Here is a 22,164-nt window from a genome sequence, read left to right as displayed (position 1 = left end):
TTCTCAGCAAGCCTATGGTAGCATGCTTACCGATGGGATCACCTTAACTTTTTGGCAGCATAAAAAGTATTTGAGGAACAGTAGAAGGCCTCTACTACCAAATGCTCCCTCTAGCTTATACCTGTGCGAAAGGATTTTAGTTTCCACATCACGCACACTTGGCTTCATACTGACATCCTATATTGTGAGCCTAGAGCCCAAGGCCTTATGACTATTTTATGCTGCTTCCTCATCTGAAGAATCCCTTTAAAATTACCCCCAACTCCGCAACCCAAAGTGATAAGTTGTATTGGAAATACTGGTTAAAACCAATTTACACTAAAGTATAAATAACTGATATCAATATACTACCACCCTATAAAGAAATGGTGTAATTTTAGATTAAGTCAGACATGGGGGTAGGGGAGTGATGAGAAGAATGGTAGAGGTTGCCTAATAACCTAACAGCAGAAAATGAAGGAAAACTTAAGATAACAGAACACACTGTAGGTACAGCATTTCATGGTTAAAAAACAGAAACTATGGGCAATAAATATGACACATGAAACCCTTGAACTAGGTAAAGACAAAGTATTTTAAGAAATGCGACACTTTTACATACCTTAGCATTTTATGTAACTTATTTGAAGACATACCATTCCCATTATCAGTGAATGTCAAGCATATGTGGTCATTTATCACTGTTTTGTCAATCCATATCTGTTTAGCATTCACATCAGGATCGTAAGCATTATCTGAGAAACAAAAAGTTTTGAGAAATTTTGTGTTTGCATTTTTTTTTAATTAAATATATCTTTATTGATTTCAGAGAGAGGAAGGGAGAGGGAGACAGAGATAGAAACATCAATGATGAGAGAATCATTGATTGGCTGCAGCCCGCAACCCAGGCATGTGCCCTGACCAGGAATCGAACCCCGATCGCCTGGATCCTAGGTTGAGGCTCAACCGCTGAGCCACGCCCGGCTGGGCTGTGTCTACATTTTTTAAAAACACAATTAGATCAGCGGGCATGGCTCAGCAGTTGAGTATCAACCAAGGATCTAGGAGAACACAGTTTGACTTCCGGTCAGGGCACATGTCCAGGTTGAGGGCTCGATCCCCAGCTGGGGGCGTGCAGGAGGCAGCTGGTCAATGATAACTCTCTCATCATTGATGTTTCTATCTTCTCTCCCCCTCTTCCTTCCTCTCTCCGAAATCAATGAAGATATATTTTTTTTTAAAAATAAAAACACAATTAGTTCAGTACAATCCTTTAACAAGCAACAGAATAAACAGAATTAACATATTTTAAGGACATTTAAAAAACTGAAATGTTACGAACTCCCAAGATTTGAAAACATGAAACTAAAAAATTGTACCCTGCTGTATAGCACTCATTGACTATTACAGAATTAACTCTTTCCAAAGCCCTCCATTCATTATACACAGAGCAAATACTGGTAATCACTACACTGAAAAAGTGTAAAAACAGGAAGAACCACTGTACTACAGAGATAACCAAGATAAGAAGGTTTCAACCCAAAGAACCAGCCTGGCTATCACAGGGAAGCTAAGAGCTGAGTGTCAGCTAGTACTCAAGTTGATGTAGAAGGGACACAATGTGGGTGCTGAATAAATGAGAAAGCAGCATCATTTTCCGCTAAGCTGAATACATAGATGAAGGTTTACCTTCTACAGAGTTCTTCAAATTGTGGCCCTTTTCAATTGTTAAAAAGAAAACCACAGCCCAGCCAGGCGTGGCTCAGTGGTTGAGCATCAACCTAGGATCCAGGAGACTGGGGTTCAATTCCTGGTCAGGGCACATGCCTAGGTTGCAGGCTGCAGCCGATCAATGACTCTCTCATCATTGATGTTTCTATCTCTCTCTCTCTCCCTCTCCCTTTCTCTCTCTGAAATCAATAAAGATATATTTAAAAAACACACACAAACAAACCACAGGCCCAAAATGGTGTCCCTCATGCTCAAGACCCATGATACCAAATCTAGATTTTAATACCTGATCTAACTGCAGCTTTAGCCTCTCCCAGTCTGGAATTTTCTGGTCAAGCACCAGTAAGGTAATCTGTCATATAGGCCCTCTCCATCCCCCACACAGAAAGACCAGGCAAGGCAAAGTACAGAATAATAACACCCCCTCCAAAGATGTTCCCAAAATAACCCTTTTTCTTTCACTAAGAGCTCACCCACGATGCATCCTATAAAATCCTTCCATTTTGTCCAACAACGCCCCAAGGGCCTTTCTAGTTGATAGACAGGATGCTGCCCATTTATGAATGGCTTCAGAACAATTAGATCTCCAAGTTTACCCAGCTGAATTTTGTTTTTTAATACAACCTAACCAAAGTTTCTGGTGGCTTTTATACTTCTACAATCTCTGTACACCTCCCATTTAATACCCTTGTTTAGCAACCTTTTTTCTCTCAGATAGGTAAGTACGGAGGAGTATATCAAAGAACAGCAGCAGTAATGCAATCAACCTGTCACCCATTCAAATATCCCTAACTTACCAAAAGTACTTTTTGAGGTGTAAAGTGTTTATTATAATATAAATAATGGTTCTCAAACTATCCTTGCATTAGGCAGCCTACAATTAAAATCAAATAATCTTTTTTAAATCAACTGCTTCAAGAAAGACAGTGTTTCATTAAAAACTGAAAATCTCATACACCGCCCAGAGCACCGTAACTTTCAGTTGCTCTAACCAAAAGCTAGAGAATCACTCTCTGTGAAAGAACAAGTCCAGGTTGGGTAGATTCTCTGGATTGCCATAAAAAACAAATGACAGCAAATAGCTGCAACTATAGCATATCCACTCATGGGTTTTAAAAATACACCTGAGCAGCATGTTACACGGGCAACTCTGGAAAATCTAACTATACCAAAGAAAAGAAAAGAAGGGTGTTCAAAAGTTACTTCTTTTCTAAGATAGACTCATCCTTGATAAAGAATGGAATGTATATCTAAGAATACAACTTTCCTTTATTATGTTTCTCAAACATGGGCTTAAATTAAAAGAAAATTCATGTCCATGAATCTTCCCAAGGAAAAAATCATGACCCATGATGTAAATCTGATCACAACCTAGCCTCTTTTGTTCATTAAAAAATTAAAATACAACCCTAGTCTGGCCGGCATGGCTCAGCAGTTAAGCATCAACCTACGATCCAGATTTTGGTTCAATTCCTGGTCAGGACACATGCTGGGGGGTTGCCAGCTCGATCCTTAGTAGAGGGTGTGCAGAAGGCAGCCAATCAATGGCTCTCTCATCATTGATGTTTCTCTCTCTCTCCCTCTCCCTTCCTCTCTCTGAAATCAATAAAGATATATTTTTTAAAAATACAATTCTATGTCTTGATCATTCTATCTATTGGAGGAAACAAGAATTTATTACCACAAATCTAACATAACATTAATCCTCCTACTTACTAACACCAGAAAAACAAGTCCCTTCTATGTTTTATATACTTCCCAACTATAAAAAAACATAATTCTCATTTTTTGCAGTAGACTTACTACTTTTATAATCAGAATATATTTTCAACATAAATGCTTTATGAATTTAGAGGGTTAAAATACTTTGTACTTTAACAGTAGCATAGGAAAGGCTGAACAGTGATTAATTTGACATCCATATGAATAGCTATTATGCTAGTTAACCTTTACCCATAATGTTATTTGGGAAACAAATCAACATACATTTGATATTTTTTAAAAGCACATTTACATAAAATTTTCCAATGAAAAGTTTTTTTAAAATTTCAATTGCAAGCAATAGGTTACATATAAAATGTCAATTTTACATACCTATTAATTCAGCAACTGCACTGAATGGCCAAGTGTGACTAGTAGAATTTGTATGTAAAAACTTCGGGCAAAGCTGAAACAAACCAATGATGCATGTAAATTAATTCAGGTCTTACTTTTAGAAACAGAAACTGAGAGGAGAAAAATTCTAAGGTTCTAAATTAAAATACAGTGGGCAAGAGAGTGAAAGAAAGTAACCAGTCAAAACCTGTGGACTAACAAACAATAGGCTGCTCGCATTCCTGGCTGCACATAGGAGCTTTCAATCAACTTTTGTAGTGACCACCAGACTCTACAGCATCCTGCTAATGCATGAACTTTCAGAATGGCTTCCCACAACAAATCAAAAGTGGCAAACATCTCTTTCTTACAGACTGTGCACCCATCCCAGGATTGCCCCTGCTTCTCCTTTTCCCACCCCCTCTCACTTTTATCTATAGCCGATGTAAATTCTTTCTAAACTACTTGCATCTGTTTTTCCCAAAACATAACGTATAAAGGTGCCCATCAACTCCAGAACTGTGGACATGTTTGTCTTCTCCACCTAGCCCTGCTGCTGCTGGTTTAGACTTCATGCTCCAGGGCCTGGTCCTTTTCTGGATACTATTTGGTTCATTAAACTTTTTTTCAGAAAATCTTTCAGCCATGAGAGTTTTTTGTTTAACAAAACCAATATAATTTTCTGTCCTTGTGTTAAACAACACTGAGACCAAATAAAACTAACTTAGCTGCTTCTTTCAGGGTATACAGGGAAAATATTACATAGAAGATAAGATTCCTGGAAGATAAGGCTATTAAATCAACTAAATAGTTTACTCATCAAGACTTTCTTTAAAACCCTTGTCTCCTTATATCCACCAATCCAAAACCATGACATCATAAATTACCCAGTACCAAAGTTACCAACCTTGCAAGACTTACCTCAAAATTACCCAGCCAAGGCCCTAAAATCCTATAAACATCATCTCCTAATCTCCCTACTGTGAAACACAACTAAGGCTGTGTCACGGGGTGTTCTCTACTTAGTGCATTACGGTTAATAAACTTAGCTTTGCTTATTAATCAAGAAGCTTTTCTGGTAGTCTCTTGAAAAATCATCATAGTTGAACTTACGGCAGTAGAGTAGTATTATACATCTATAAACCTTTTAAACAATGTCAAATAGTTCAAATGCAACAAAAGCTTCTTGATTCCCAAGGATTTTATATTTGATTTAATTCATATTAATACAGTACGGAAGAATATGCCAATCAACCTCATGGTATAGGGAATCTAGAAATTCCTGAGTAATGTAAGTATCAAATGTATAAAAACGTACAAATAGTTTTAAAAGGCGTAGACTTGAATATTTCAACATGCAGACAAATTTCATGCAATGAGGGCTTTATGCGTTCATTTTGAACAGATTCTCTCATATTTAAGGAAAAAAAGAGGCACTCATGTGTTTCCTTTGATTAGACTATAAATTGTCAGCCGTATTTGTAGTGCTTAGCTGTGGCCACAAGGTGTCAGAGAGAGAGATCTGTTTTTCTCTGTCTGCAATAGATTTTGGACAATCCCCAAGAACTCCTTCACCATCAGATTGAAGCACACATCTGAGAAATGGTATTCCAACTGGAGTATGTGTAATTTGGACTTTCTGGGGCATACATTCATGTAATATGGAATATAAGCAACTCAGACTTTCTAAAGCATACATCACAAAGAGTCCTCAATGAAAATCAATGTCCAGATTTTCAACTTGCACAAGAAGTCTCTTCTCTAATTAATCTGGCTGAGAATGTGCCAGCACAGTCCCTCCCCTTGCACAATCGTCATTCTACAATTTTTTTTTCATGGCATATTGCTCAACCTTTCTAAATCTTACTGTGGAGCATGGCATTGGGATAATAAAATCTCTAGCTTCCAAAGGAGAAAATGATTAATCAACCACCAAAAATCCTTAGGATTTCTGTCTCTATTTTATGCATTTGTGTCAGGTGTGAAATCTGGAGTTATTAGCAAAGTGGTATTTGGGTCCATGTTGCAATACTCTGATTTCAGATGTATGGCAGAGTGTGGTGGTAGGAATGCCAAATTTCATTTAATGACTTCATCATATACACAGGCTCCAAACTGACACGGCACAAACAGTTCCTGAGTAAGAGTCCCAGGAGAGCAAAGCAAAGACGGTATCAGTGAGAAACAATGAATGCTAAATAAGTGGTTTTTCCAGTATTCAAACAGAAGCAATTATTTTCAACTATTCTTGATACTAATCCCTAGAACATGTCATTAACTGGAAAGCAAATCACTCTGAACAGCCAAAGCATGAGTGCCTCTCTCTCTCTCTCTCTCACACACACACACACACAGCAGATTGTGATGTGGAATGTATTAGGTGTGTGATCCTGGGCAGTAAGCTTAACCTCTGTGCCTCAAACTTTGTCATCTATAAAAATGATAACAGCCTGACGGGGCGGGGCTTGGCTCAGCGGCTGAGCATCGACCTAGGATCCAGGCGATTGGGGTTTGATTCCCGGTCAGGGCACATGCCTGGGTTGCGGGCTTGATCCCCAGTAGGGGGCGTGCAGGAGGCAGCCAATCAATGACTCATCACTGATGTTTCTATCTCTCTCTCCCTCTCCTTTCCTCTCTCTGAAATCAATAAAGATATATTAAAAAACAAAACAAAAACAGTATGGGATTATAAGGTTGTTAAGAGAATTAAATCACTTAATATTTGTAAATGCTTAGAATACCTGGGACATAAGCATTATAAGTATGTTTAAAAATGTATTCCTTTAAAGGCACAACTAAGCACATAAAAATAAGGAAAATCCTCATGGGCCTCAAGTAAAGAAATTAAGATTAAGAACAAAAATAAAATTTGAAAATGGGGATGCACTGGGGGTTAGAGTGGGGTGCTTAAAGAGAATACAAAGGTTTCAGTTTTAATGATGACTCCTGGATAAATCTGGCAGAAGAGCAGCACACACTGCGCCTCCCTATCCCCTCAATAAAGAGACGGGAAGGAGGGAATCTGCCTAATGCAAAGTTTGTCTGTTTTGGTCTGGACTCTAGGTCAAAAAACTAAACAAAGTATATCACAACATGAAGATCTGCAAAAAGAGGCAGGCCTTCACCTGGGTTGAGTAACTCAGTTTACAGAACCGGCAGAATCACTGTGGAGACATGGCCCCAAACCAACAGCACAGGATCCCCTAAGTCATTATTTGGGGAATACTTGGTGCACTACCTAAAATAACATTTAAGGAAACAATCCACCAGGAGAAAAATGTTAGCTGACCAGATAGCAGTATTCGACTCCTCTCCACCAAAACATTAGGTAAAAGACATATCACGCACCTGACCAGTGTTGCTCAGTGGTTGAGCATCCACCCAGGAACCAAGAGGTCACTGGTTCAATTCCGTTAGGGCACATGTTGGGGTTGCGGGCTACATCCCCAGTAGGGGGAGTGCAGAAGGCAACACATCAATGATCTTTCTCTCTCATTAATGTTTCTATCTCTATCTCTCCCCCTTCTCTCTCTAAAAATCGACAAAAACCCCATATTTTTAAAGACAAAACAGGCATCCCTTTAAATTACTAGATATTTAAAATGTTAATTTCCAAAAAAGGCTTGCGCACGCACGCACACACACACAAATGAGATGTTATGAAGACCACACAGATATTTTAAATCAATAGTCACAGATTTTAAATAATACAAGAGTTTTTAAACATGGAAGCCTGAACACATGGAGAGTGTTTACCTCTGCTCTGTCCTGAATCTGCTCTCTAATGAAGGGGGAAAAAGGCGTAAACTCAGAAGAACAAAAAGAATCCATGGATAATAGCAGACGAAAGTCAGTAGTTTGGAAACTGGTAATCTTAACTGATTTAATAATCTGGAAAGAGAAAAAGCTGAAGCCTACAGGAGATAAGAAACCCAAGAAGCAGGTCAGAAATCTTGAAAGAAGCCCCAGAAAGGCTTAGGAATTAGACTTTGGTGCCTTTGGAATCAAAGGCACTGCAGGATACATGAGAACAAGATAGGTTGAAAGTCTTTACAACAATCAGTTAAGATTCCCTGAGATCCTTCTTTTACCCTGAACAGCCGGCAACTACCCTAAGGACCCCTGTAAAAGACAGGAGATGTGTTCTCTGGAGAAATCGATGATGGCAGACTCAGGGACAAATCAAAACAGATGTCAAGAGCAAGTCAGCAAACAGCCCAGAAATAAACCTTCTCATATACATGGTCAAATGATTTTCCTCAGTGGTGTAATGACCATTCATTGGGGAAAGAGAAAGTCTTTTCAACAAATACAGCTTGGAAAGCCGAGTATCCACATACAAAAGAATAAAGATGTACCCTTACCTTATACCATATACAAAAGTTAACTTGAAATGGATCAAAAATCTAAATGTCAGAGCTTAAACTATAAAACTCTGAAGAAGGAACAGGGGAAAAGTTTCATGACATTGGATTTGACAATGATTTCTTGGTTATAACACCAAAAGCACATAAGACAAGTGAAAAAAATAGATTGTGCTTCTGTGCATCAAAGTGCTACCATTGCAATAATCTGGTTATTATTTAACAGGAAAGGAATAAAGGGAAGACTAAATAATATAGGCATGTGAGTCACTCCCCCAAACTACAGAGGCAGACATTTACCTTCCAAGCAGCTTTTGCTGGAGGGGGAAGCAATTGCCTCACCCTGCTGGAAAACCTCTTGCCCTACCCCAAGGAGTTTCTACAGCCTGAGGCTCATTAAGAGAATCAGATTAATCAGCCTGCAAGCAGAGGCAGATCTCAGAGTGATTTGAGTCTTTGCCTAATCTGCTTCTGGACCCCGGCCTTGGAAATGCAGACTTTGGTGTGCATCTTGGTCCTGTCCAACCACACCCAGCCCCAGGAGAGAAGACCTCAAGCCAAGGGCTGTTGATAGCTCCAAACAGGGTACTCGGGGCCAGTCACAAACTGCATCTGACACTGGCCTACATCAAGGACCCTCCAAAAGGACTGAGTCGTAGCAGATCTACCTAATAGATAGCAACAAACCCAAAGAGGCAGCCAAAATGGGGAGACAAAAAAACAAGCCCCAAATAAAAGAATAAGAGAAGTCTCCAGAAAAAGAGCTAAATGAAATGGAGACAGGCAATCTATCAGATACAGAGTTAAGAATATTGACTGTAAGGATGCTCAACAGCATGAAAAAAGATATGGAAACTATGAAGGAAATTAAGAATGACACGGCAGAAATAAAGAATACACTGGAAGGAATAAACAGCAGATTAGAGGAAGCTGAGGATCAGATCAGTGAATTAGAAGACAGAGTAGAAAAAAATCACACAGTCAGAGATCCAAAAAGAAAGAACAATTTAAAAAAACAGGAAGCAGGACAGTCTAAGGGGCTGTGGGACAACATGAAACGTAACAATATTCGCATCATAGGAATGCCAGAGGAGGTCGAAAGTAAGCAAGGGTTAAAGAGCCTGTTTGAAGAAATAATGGCAGAAAATTTCCCTAAAGTAGTGAAGGAAAAAGTCACACAAGTTCTGGAGGCACACAAAATACCAAGCAAGAAGAATCCAAAGAGGCCCACACTCAGACACATCATAATTAAAATGCCAAAAATTCAAGACAAAGAGAGAATATTAAAGGCAGCAACAGAAAAGCAATCTGTTACCTACAAAGGAACTCCCATAAGGCTGTCAGTTGACTTCTCATCAGAAACTTTACAGGCCAGAAGGGAATGGCATGAAGTATTCAAGGTAATGCAAAACAAGGATCTGAAACCAAGACACTCTATCCAGCAAGGCTATCATTCAAAATACATGGTGAAATAAAGAGCTCCCTAGACAAAAAAAGACTAAAGGAGTTTATCATCACCAAACCAGCATTGCAGAAAATGTTAAAGGGACTGCTGTAATTAAAAGTAGAAACAGAAGCATTGCAAGAAATGTTAATGGGATTGCTGTAATAATAAGAAGAAATAGAGAAACATAGGCATAAAGAATTAAAATGGCAATAAATAAGGACCTATCAATAATAACCTTAAGGTATTTAAGGGAGAGATCAACAGCAATACAGTCATAGTCGTGGACCTTAACATCCCACTGACTTCACTGGATAGGTCTTACAGACAAAAAGTCAACAAAGAAACAGTGACTAAGTGACACACTAGATCAGATGGACTTAATTGATATTTACAGAACATTTCACCCCAAAGCTGCAGAATATACATTGCTCTGAAGTGCACGTGGGTCATTCTCAAAGACAGACCACCTGTTAGGACACAAAACCAGTCTCTACAAGTTCAAGAAGACTGAAATCATATCAAGCATTTCAGATCACAAGGGCATGAGTGTTTTTACTGTAGTAAAAACATTCAAATACATGGAGACTAAATAACATGTTCTTAAACAATGAATGGGTTACCAATAAGATCAAGAAAGAAATAAAAAACTTCCTGGAAACAAATGAAAATGAACACACAACTCAAAATCTATGGGACACAGTGAAAGCAGTCCTAAGAGGGAAGTTCATAGCACTGCAGGCCTACCTCAAAAAGCAAGAAAATTTTTAGTAAACTAACCAACCCTACAACTTAAAGAATTAGAAAGATCCCCTGTGAAGCCATCTGGACCAGGGCTTTTGTTTGCTAGGATTTTTTTATTTTTTTTATTGCTGCTTCAGTTTCATCAGTTGTTATTGGCCTATTCTGGTTTTCTGATTTCTTCCTGATTCAGTTTTATATGGCCTCACTCATATGTGGAATCTAATAAACAAAATAGACTGTGGAACAAAAAGGATCCAGAGACACAGAAGCATGGAACAGACTGATGAATCTCAGAGAGATGGCATGGGTGGGGAGTGGGTAGGGAGAGATTAATCAAAAAAGTTATATGCATATATGTATAACCCATAGACACAGACAATAACATGGAGAAGGCCTTGGGGGGGGGGGCGCAGATGTGGGGTAGAGGGGATCAATGGGGGGGGAAAAGAGGGGATTATCTGTAATACTTTCAACAATAAAGATAAATTTAAAAAAATAATAATGATGATGATGATAATAGTAATAATAATATAGGCATGCCACTTATACAGCTTTGCTAATTTAACACTCTCTAAGTCTGTTCCCTGCTGATTGATGGGGGAAGGGACTGGACAATAGCTGCAAGCCCAGTAAGGTCTGAGTGAGTGGGAAGGTGCCTACCTGGCAGTCACACCTGGAAGCCAGTCAGTGGCCAGAACAGACGTAGCCACTGCAAGGGCTCAAACACGGAATAAACTTCTGAACAAAGGGAGTTCTCTCTTGGCTCCTGCCTCTCCTGCTTGCCTGCACTTCTGTGACTCCAGAGGCAGGGGGCATGCTCCCTTGTGCCCATGTGGCTCAAGGCCATGTGGGCTCCACACAATGGACTGATGGACTTTAATTAGCCGAATGCTGAACTGGTCCAGCTGCAACATGGAACAGAAGCTCTGGACACTGGCCTTGCTTTTGGCTTTGCTGAATCCACAGCTGCCTCTTTTCCAAGGCTGGTTTACGGCGCATGTGACTTTACAACCCAAGAAATGTAACTCCATGCCAATACAAACTATTCATTCTCCCATGCGAATCTTAGAAAATTCATTTCTAAAAGATTTAAGAATCCCACTCCCATGAATGAGCGAGGGAGGAATTTGATTCTCTGGTAACAAAAGGACAAAAAATAGTGAAAAGGCAACCTAAAGAATGGAAGAAAACATCTGAAAATCAAGTATCTAATAAGGGATTAAAATCCAAAATATATAAAGAACTACTTTTACTACTCAACAACAAAATTAGCAACACAATTTAAAAAACAAAGAAAAGGACTTGAATAGCTATTTCTCCAAAGGTGGTATATAAATGCCACTAAGCACATGAAAAGACACTCACAGCACACTAATCATTAGGGAAATGCAAACTGAAACCACAAAAGTAAAAAAACTAAATCCGCCAAGCTGGAATGGCTCAGTGGTTGAGTGTTGATCCATGAATCAAGAGGTCCCTGGTTTGATTCCTGGTCAGGGCACATTCCTTTGTTGCAGGCTCGATCCCCACTAGGGGTTGTGCGGGAGGCAGCCAATGGATGATGTTTCTCTCATCATTGATGTTTCTATGTCTTTATCCCTCTCCTTTCCTCTCTCTGAAATCAATAAAAATGTATTTTAAAAAAAACTAAATCCACTTCACAAACACAACAAAACCAGAAAATAAGAAGTGTTGGGGGGGATGTGAGGAAACTGGAACTCCTGTGCACTCTTTGAGGGAACATAAAATGGTGCAGCCACTATGGAAGTTCCTCAAAATATTAAATTCAGAATTACCATATAACCCAGCAATTCCACTTCTGAGAATATACTGAAAAGGACTGAAAGTAGGGTCTCGAAGAGCTATTTGTATACCCATGTTCATAGCAGCATTATTCACAATGGGTAAAAGGTGGAAGCAACCCAAGTGTGCATGGATAAACAGATAACCAAAATGTAGCGTATTTATGGGACGGAATATTATTTAGCCTTAAACAGGAAATTCTTACCCATGCTACAACATGGATGAACTCTGAGAACATTATGCTAGGTGAAATAAGCCATTCACAAAAAGACAAATCTTCATGATTTCATGTATATGAGGTCCCTGGAGTAGTTAAACTCACAGCAAATAGACATGGTGGTTGTCAGGGGCTGGGGGAAGGGAGCAGTTATTTCTTAATGGGTATAGAGCTCTAGTTTTGCAAGATGAAGACAGTTTTGGAGACTGGTTGCACAACAATGTGAATGTACTTAACACTACTGAACTGTACACTTAAAAATGGTTAAGATGGTAAATTTTACGTTACGTGTATTTTACCACAATAATAAACAAATTAAAAACCAAGTCAGCAAACTGAACAATGTGGCAGTCAGGAGCGAGAGACTAAATGTAAAGTTCCTCTCTAGAAAACAGAATGTTTTCTAAAAGTTCTGTTTGTTTCTTTTACAATCATGCTTTCTGGTGGATAACATCATTTTGTTACTGTTCTCACTTTTTAAAAATTACTGTAAAATGATTTTTTAGTTATTTTAAACATACTTATATTATGGTCTAACACTTCCATTCTTTAGCATCTATAGATACGGACATAGGGTGCCCCCTACAAAAGAGCTGGCTCCTTCCTATCTGATCACCCAACACTGAAGCCCACCAAAGGACTTGCACTACTCAGGTATGAACATTTTTCAGTCAGCTTTTAGTATCTTACTTGGACATGTAAGCAGAAAGCTAATCACCTCGACAGTAGAAATCAAACAGAACACACAGTAAAAGAACCATAAACAGAGGTGATGCAGAGTAAAAACTTCAAAAATACTATGACTAATACGTCCAGTGATAAGAACAAATTCTTTGTCCTGGGAGATTTTAAGACAGTCAAAAGATAAGGTAGTGTTTATAATATTAATATACATGGTAAGAGAAAGGTAGGGGATCAAATGGAAGAAGTCTCCCAAAAAGGAAAGAAAATACCATGAGAAGGGAAACAGGAGACAAAAGAGAAAAATAGAGGGAAGAAATCTGTTAAATAAATGAGAAAATTTTCCAGATATTAAGGACTTGAGTTTCTAGCCTAAGTGCCCAAGGAATGCATAGGGCTCATTAAACAATTAAAAATGTCTTTAAAATTCTGAGACAATCTCTAATCTAGAATTACAAACGCAACCAAATTATATGTAAAGAGAGTGATGGTACAAAAAACATATTTCCAAGAAATGACATAAAATTTTTTTCTTCCCATGTACTCTGTTCTTAGGAAACTTGTTTTTGGAAGGATGGATGGGCTCCACCACTACCAGTAACAAAATAGCAAATAGTGCCTGAGTGCTTACAGCGTGCACACGCCCTTTATATACATTTGCTCACTTAATTTTTTAAATGGCCCTATGAGGTGGGTAAGGTTATTTTTCCCATACTTCAGATTGGAAACTCAGGCACAAAGAGGTTAATTGAAGCAACCTGCCCAGCATCACATATCCAGTTGACAGTCAGGATTTGGACCCAGGCAGGTGGCTCCAGAGCCCAATGCTCTTAGTCACTAAGATACTGTGCTTACCAAGGGAGAAAACCTCCAAAGAGGAATATGTGGGATGGAGACACAACAAAAAGGGGAAGGAAATTTCCAGAAAAATGATAAAGGGAAGTCCCCAAATCACAACTGAACCAACAAAACTGACAAACTATCAGGGTGTCTTGAACACATCCAGAAAAGACTTTCCAGTTCTCTGAAAGTTTGAATGAAAAAATGATCTATCAGTACAGAGAAAAACTAAGCAAACAAGCAAACAAAATACAAATCATTTATTAACTTCAGTGAAAACAGAAAGCTGTACAGCAAAGAAAGCACAATCATAGTTCTGTCTGTTTCACTGGTGAATAATAGTAAGAGTGGTAAATCATACAGTAATACAACCAAAGAAAAGAGACATATAAGCACTTGAAGGATGGGAGGAGGTGAAAAGTGTGTCAGCTAAATGCACAGCAGAATTTCTGATAAACAACAACAAAATGGTATCAGCATTTTACTTAGAAATATGGAGACTAAAAGCAAATATTTTAAGTTTTTGTCACTCTACATTCCATTCCGGGATCTCCCAACCTACTAAATGATTTTTTAAAATCTGCGGACATTATGGTTCACCCTTTGTGCCTCATGGCTTTTGACAAATGCATCAACCCATTAATTCCTAGACCCTCTCCTAACGCAAGCATTTGAGAGCTATATGTAAACGAATGAGCCCGGCTATATTCCAATGAAACTTATGTATGGAAACTGAAATGTCTGTTACACACAATTTTCATATGTTACGAAATAGTCTTTGATTTGTAAAAAAAAATTTTGGTAGCCATTTAATAATCTTCTTAGCTCTTGGGCCATACAAAAACAGGTGGCAGGCTGGATTTGGCCCATGAGCTGTAGTTTGCCAATTCCTGTCCTTAAGCAACAAGACCAGTGGAGACACAGTCCAGAAGCTGCAGATGGGAGATTACCCTCAATGAGGTTCCAAACAGCCCATACTACCCACAAAAGAAAGATTTAGCACATGGACAACTGTTTCACCCAGATAGCCGGCTAACCAGTAAGGGCCTCTGAAGACGGTTTCGACCCTTATCTTTACTTTCTTCCTTACCTCAATCTTGAAGAGCAGAGACAGCTACATGTGGGGGGAGGGAAGGAGAGGGGAATCCAAGTGCACACACGGGAAAAACCAGCTCACTCCTTTTCCCTATCACAAGTTTCTGGGCCTGAATCTAGCCCAATCTGGGAACGGGGTGGAGCGGGACAATTCGTTGACTCACAGAACTTAAACTAGATTAGGTCTGACTTTACAATACCTGAGGCTAACTGGAAAGCATTTGAATCTGCCCAGATTCACCTAGGTGTGGGGACGAACAACTAGCAAATAATGTTTAAAGCCAGCAGTAAGAAAGAACAAAGTTGCTCTCTCCATATTCAAACTACTAAACGCTCTCTCATACAATAAAGCAGTTATATAACCAAAGGACCTTAATTCAGAATTCGTAAAGAACGCTTAAAAATCAATAGATTCCCCACATTCCCCACAACCCCCCAAAGAAAAAGGAAACAGGAAAACATACAAAGGATAGGTACTTTTCAAAAACACCAAAAAGTCAAAAAGAGTGAAATACGAAAAACTTTCCATTTCACAAGCAGTCAAGTAAGCCCAGATACCATTTCACACTCACCAGGAATAAAGTCCGACAATGCCAGGTGCTGCTAAGAAACTGGCTAAATGAATGAAAGAAGGGGCAGGGCGATGCACCATTTCAAAAGTAATGGTTGTGATCACGCGGAAATCAATGTAAAGACGCTGGAGTCGCCATCCTTCGGCAAGACTCAACATCCTCCAAGAGGAGGTCCAGTTTTTCGTAACCACCACCACCACCACCAACTTTTTTTCGATAATGAGGTAGTAAAGACACGCCCACATTTTAAAATGTGAAATTTTAATTCATATTGTGTGACCCCTCCCTACGATATAAGATTAAGAGATTCAATAAACGCTAAAGAATTTTCAAGAACCCAAAGCAGACGCGACGAAGGGGCTAGATAGAGGAGAGCTCCATGACCTAGGGATTCGACCCGAAGGCTTAACTCGAGGGAAGCGGCAGGAATTTAAACGAGTCAGAAAACACTCGTTGCTGCGCGCTGCACCCTGTGCAGCTGCCAGGAGGTCAAGGCCGCCGGTGTTTCTGTCCGCAGCCCGCCGCTCCCGCCCCTCCGGAGTGCCCGCGGGCCCGCAGGCCCGGAAGGGTCAGAGGCCCCGCGGTCCGAGGCCGGCGAGCCCGCGCCGAGGCCTCACCGCCGGACCACAGCTGCCAGCCAGCCAGCCAGCCAGCCAGGACCCAGCCGGGAGGAGGAGCCGCGGCCCGGGCCCGCCCCAGAGCCTCGGGCGCAAAACAGAAACCTAACGCTGAGGACACGGGACGCAGCCCGGGACGCGGCCCGGCCCAGCCCCGCTCGCCTCCGAGCCGCACCGCCTACGGGACCGAGACGGCTGCCCCTCTCCACGACCCCAACGCGGCCCCAGCCGCTCGGCCGACGAGTCGCCACCGCCCACTGCCGGCCCCCCCTCGCTTGCCCGCCTGCCCGCCCTCCTGGGACACGGCCGCTCCACCCCTCGCGGCTGCTCACCGCGCTGAGGCGGATCCCGCTGGGTGGCTGCGCCGCCATCTTGAGCGAGCTACAAAGTCAGGACCGGCCTCCGCGGCAACACTACTGCGAGGGAAGCCGCGGGGACAGTAATGGGGTCCGCTGGGACCCGCCCACTTCCGGGGCGGGGCGGGAGGGTGTCCCGCCCACTCACTTCCGCCCGCAGGCACAGGGGCGCTGGATGTGTGGACCAAGCGAAGTGCCGGGCGCGTACGGGCGGGCAACGCCCGATATCTGGGCTCCCAGCGCGGACGGAGCGGGGCGGAGTGCGGAGGCCCGGCAGCCGCAAAGGAGTCACTTCCTTCACTGGATCTGGAGGCCCGAGATCCCTGAGTTTGAAGACTGGCGCGATGTGCACTGGTGGCCCACAAAGACGCACCCAAGGCGCTTGACCTGCCCAACGTGAATTGCATTGAAAAGAGCCATCCCTGTTGCCACTAGTGTCCACGTCATTTGAAAGCTTATTAACGAAATGAAGATTTTGCGCTTTTTAGATTCACCCTGAAAATAACCATCCTTCACCCTAACAGAGTCCTTTTCCACATGCAGGTTTACTGGGTGTGTTGTTGGACAGTCCCCTGCGTCGGAGGGGTGCTGTCCCCTCCTGGCTCTCCTCAGTCTCGTAAGATTTCAGATGAGCGACAGCAGCGTTGAAGCAGAGCAAGGGAATTAAGGAAGCAAAGCTAGCAAATGTATTAAAAATGCACTTGGTGTACAGCGCAAGCAGGCAACTCAACTAGCCTGAGTGTTCGCCCAGCAGGGGTTCAAGGGGTTTTATACCCTTCTCCCCACAGGTTTCAGTTTCCTTGCGGGATACCTTGGGTAGCAGACTGGGTTTCAGAGTCCCCTTCTACATTGTTACGGCTTATCCTGGGATGTTTGTCCATCTGGTCATCTCTTTTGGCAAGTCCTAAGGCAGCTGACTTCTTTGTTTAGTGGGTGAGATAAAACTTCCCTTTCTTTCCCTCTTCCCCCCTTTCCTGCCTAGCATCCTCCAAGTGATATTTGTCCTTGAGTTGAGCTGGCACAAGTGGCATTAATTGGGTCTTTGTTCTCTATTTTCCCAGGCCATGGTGATTTTCGCTATGTGTTCTCTGGTTAGGATGGAGAGGTTACCCACCCTAACCAGACTTGCTCTCAAGTGTCCTTGTTTGGGGAAGACAAGGTCTTGCGATTCACAAGCTGGCTGCAAACTGCCCAAGCTGTTTGGCCTTAATTTTCTTGTTTCCCCATTCCACTTGCCCAGGGATTTTCCTAGCTGCTTACTATCCTACCACAAGTCCTTTCACTCGAGCACTTATTTCGTGTGGACTTTGAGCAGGGCATTGGGCTCAGTAGGATATAGAAATGAGTAAGTCCAGGATTGAACTAAAGAAAGGATTGAAAAGTTTAAAAAATACCCATTGCATTATGATTGTAGAGTTGATATTTTTCTTTGTAAAAATTCAAACACGGAAATGTAAAATACAACTTACCTCTAATTCCTTCACCAGAACATGTAAACAATTTGGTGTACATTACTCCAGACTCACTATATATTAAATATTACTTACAATATGGGACCAGACCTCAAGCTGCTTCTGCAACTTGCATTTTCATTTTATCTAATTATTTCAATTTGAGGCTTGTAAATACTAAAATGTTTTTTAATTAATGAATAAACGAATGAGGAAATGTTATACAACAAAAACACCTCTATGTTTGTGTTATACAACAAAAAGAATCTCTGTTCTGTTGTCACCCTGGCCACTGAGCACTGGGTAAATGACATAATGTGAGTCACCTAAGAGTGCTAGTTAATCCCATTTGAAATGCTCTGGACTGACTTGGTACTTTATCAGGTTTCCTCTAGCTTTGGGATTGTGAGGCAGCCCCTGGCCGGTGTGGCTCAGTTGGTTGGGCGTCATCCCGTGCACTGAAGGGTTTCCGGTTCGATTATCCATTGGGACACATGCCTGGCTTGTGGTGTTGATCCCCAGTGGAGGGCATGTGGGAAGCAGCCAATCAGTGTTTCTCTCTCTCTCCCCCTCTCTCTAAAAATCAATAAAAAATATTTTTTACAAATGATTATGAGACAGGATAGTAAGAAGCCAGGAAAATTCTTTGGTACGTGGAATGAGGAAACTGAGACAGCTGATTCAGACTGGCCTCATCCATCCCCTTGACTCACCTGCCTCCTTCTCCCTTGAGTGACCACTCCCTTAGCATCACGCCCTCAGGACAATGAGGTTCTGATCAGCATCAAATAATCAGGAACAAAGCCTTGACCCCAGAGACAGAGTTTTGGTCAAACTAGAGACAACATCTAGGCCTCAGTAGTGTTTCCGCTCCAGGCCCAGAAAAGCAGCAAAACCAGATGAAGCAACGCCATGGCTGACATCAGGACCAGATGCAATGACTAATGACTCTTACCCCTGGCACTGACCAATCAGTAGAGACCATGACCCTTAAAGGAAACACTTGGAAAGCTGATGAATAAAGGACACACTTGGAAAACTGAGATCCTCTTGAGACATTCTATAAAAGCTCTGCCTTTAGAAAACAAAATTCCTTAACACAAAGGACCCAGGGTGTGCTCTCTAGAGCATGCCCGCGCCTCCCCCGCTCCCTTCTTTCCTAAGGCCCGTATTTTTGCTTTCTTTCTCCAAGGGCCCCTCTTTTTGTCTTGGTTACTTGTTTCCTGGTTCTACACAGCCCAGCTGGCTCACTTCTTTTGCCTCTGTGACTTTCTAAAGGACCAAGGCAGCCACGTGTAGGCTCCACTCTTCCTCATGTTTCTCAAGGGCCAAGGCAGCTCCACAACTGATATGATCTTGCCGCCTCTATCTTAAACCCTTCCTTTGTTTCACTGTGCCCAGCTTTCATAAACACACTCTCATGTCCAGGTGAGTGATATTCTCTTCTTTGATGGTATTAGTTTTGCATGTTCAATGGTTTGTGTGCCCCCCTGAATTGCAAATAGTACCTGGTAGAAGGCACTGTCTTACATCAGAGCACATTAATTCCAATGGCGCAGAATTCTGTCTGGTCTCCCAGGTCCTTGTTCAAAATTCCACAAATCTAGTCAATTCTACTCTTAATTTAACTGGCGTAACATACAAATACTGAGATAGGGCCCGTTCTCCTTAAAACACACCTCCTCACACCTTGAGAACTAGGAGCCACCCCCTCTGGGCAGTGTCCCTCAGACAGGTGATGTTGCAGGAAGTCAAGTGGGTGTGGTAGTCTCAGAAACTGTCTTCCATGCGTTACCCAATAGCAGCAGCCACCTCGAGGATTTCCTGTTTAACTTTCTCAGCACTGGGGTTGAGAACATAGGGCTCCAGAGTGAGACTGACCTAGGTTTCGATTCCTGGCTCTGCTAGCTCACAGTCCTGAAGTCCTAAGGGTGTTGTAAGAAACAAAACCATGCACAAGACACATTTAGTAATAAGTCTGGCCCCAGGAAAGCATCCCAGTGGCAGGCATGATTTCATGCCCAAATACGGGCTACACGCCCACCACCACCCCCGCAGCTGTTAGAACAGCAGTCTGTCCTCATTAGCTACGGCCGCCCTTGGCGACCCACCCTGTCCTGACACACTGCTCGCCTTCACTGCAATGGCCCTTTGGTTGTTGGGCTGGACACACAGCACCAACTCCCTCTGGGAGGAGCTGAATCAGAGCAGTCATCTCCAAAAGGGGGTGCAGAGGGGCCTTGGTGGGAAGTAAGAACTGCTCATTTCATTTTTCTCAGAGTTTAAAAATCTCCATTTCCTCTTTTTTTTTTAAATCCTCACTCGAGGATATTTTTTCCATCGCTTTTCAGAGTGGAAGGGAGAGACAAAGACATCGATTGGTTGCCTTCTGAAAGCACCTGACTGGGGGTGGGGATCAAGTTCACAACCGAGGTACATGCCCTTGACCAGAATCGAACCCGAGACCCTTCAGTCCAAGGACTGATGCTCTAACCTCTGAGCAAAACTGGCTAGGGCTCCATTTCCTCTTTTATGACATACACAATGTAGTTTGTATTCAGGTAAAAATATCCATTTCCTCTTTTATAAAATATACAACACATGTTGGTACTCAGGTAAATTAATGTAACTCCTAAGCTTATGGATATGAGGAGTGGGCACAGCCTTCGTTTTTCCTGACGTGTGCCTGATCAAAATTGTTTATATAGATCACAGGGGTGGCAGAGGTGGTTAGCTGCTACAATCTGAAGAGGTAGTTACCATTGATATTCCCATTTTCAGATGGGAAAACCGAGACACAAAGTATTTGTCCAGGCTGGTACATGGGGAAGCTGAGTGTCAAATCCAGGTAAGTTGATGTCAGAGCCTGTATCCTCAACTACTGTGGCGCACACACACTGACAAAGAAAAGATCGAATGCACACCACGTTATAAGACTTCTTCAGTGTTCTACAAGACACAGGGATGTGTTGTTGAATCCCTGTCCTTTAAGATTTCTCTTGAATAAATATGGATTAAATTACATACGATATTATCAAAGGCCATTAAGTTGTTTTGGATTCTGGAGAGAAAAAAATGAAAAACAAAATTTGTAAATCTAAGTACAGATATTTAAATTTGTACATCTAAGAACTGCCTTTCATAGCAAAATAGCTACTGATGATATAAATAAGCTATTAATTTTGTTGTAAATTTTAGTAGATGAACATTTATACCCACCTTGATGTTAACTATTAACTAGCATATGGTTACCTCCTCATAACCTGGATTATAGGTAACACACAGTATGTTACATAGGCTTTATAATTCTATACTTCAATATTTAAAATTTTAGTGGCCAAACTTGCAAATGTTTTCAAAGATATCCTGTCACACAAAAATAATTCCCATGTAATTTTTAACACCTGCTTATTTAAATATCCATATACCTAGCGGTGCCTTTTGATTCTTATTTTTAGCCATTTTGGGGGGAACCAAGTGGTTCTGTGCTCCCCATATCCTCTATTGGGGCTATTGACACAAAGTGCTTCTGCACTGCACACAAACTAACAAGTAGTGGGGTGTTAGGAGAAACTTAACCCATTGTTAGTCAAGTTCCCAAACACCCTTGTCTACAGAAAGGATGACCTGAGGGCACTCACTAGGACAGTAGGTGTCATCTGGCCAGGAAAGTGACTCCATGCTTTGGTGGCTGAAATGGGGAGATGAGATAGGCAGGTCTGGAAGGCAAGCCACAGCAGAGGGGTGTCCAGCCAGGATTCTAAATGGGGTAGTTGGCATAAGACAAAAAGGCTTGGAAACAGTGGGATGACATGCTGCCAGGCTAGAGAAGTCTGTGCCTGGAAAGGGATTACTTTAATGAGCAGTGATGTATACACAGTGCAAAGAGATCTCAGAAAGGAAAGAGGAAGAGGGAAGAATCCCAAGAGTGTTTCCCTGATAGCTGTTTTGGGCTACGTTAAATGGAAAGTACTGGCAAGGTACATCGTGGAACATACCTAAGGTGACAGGTGTCAGAGTTCTGAAAACTAGGTATTTCTTACACAGCTGAACAGTGCAAACATGTAATTTTAATGGGCAGGAGTTAAATACACTCATATAACTTCTTTGAGAGCCCACCGCTGCTAAATAGTCCATCATAATGGACAATTCTTATTTTCAGGAAATGTATTTTAG

At 41.6% G+C, this 22,164-nt stretch overlaps 1 protein-coding gene across 2 annotated transcripts in view; it reads right to left on the bottom strand.

Moving 5' to 3' along the window:
• The window catches only part of MORC3 (MORC family CW-type zinc finger 3), a 43,636-nt gene extending 27,050 nt beyond the window's left edge, over positions 1–16,586 (bottom strand). The window contains exons 1-3 of one of the 2 annotated variants that reach the window (XM_087818399.1): positions 16,514–16,586; positions 3,805–3,877; positions 602–734 (exon numbers count right to left, since the gene is read on the bottom strand). In XM_087818399.1, the coding sequence (XP_087674525.1) occupies positions 602–734; positions 3,805–3,877; positions 16,514–16,552 (245 nt within the window). In that variant the 5' untranslated portion in view covers positions 16,553–16,586. Of the gene's footprint in view, positions 1–601; positions 735–3,804; positions 3,878–15,564; positions 15,584–16,513 lie in introns of those variants that run through there. The other variant, XM_087818400.1, reaches the window with a different exon arrangement.
• Positions 16,587–22,164: the final 5,578 nt, after the last annotated feature.

This window comes from Miniopterus natalensis, chromosome 6 (genome assembly GCF_054644295.1).
Source record: "Miniopterus natalensis isolate mMinNat1 chromosome 6, mMinNat1.hap1, whole genome shotgun sequence".
Lineage (NCBI taxonomy): Eukaryota > Metazoa > Chordata > Mammalia > Chiroptera > Miniopteridae > Miniopterus > Miniopterus natalensis.
The sequence above is the reverse complement of the archived record's forward strand: the minus strand, read 5'-3'. Positions and strand labels throughout refer to the sequence as shown.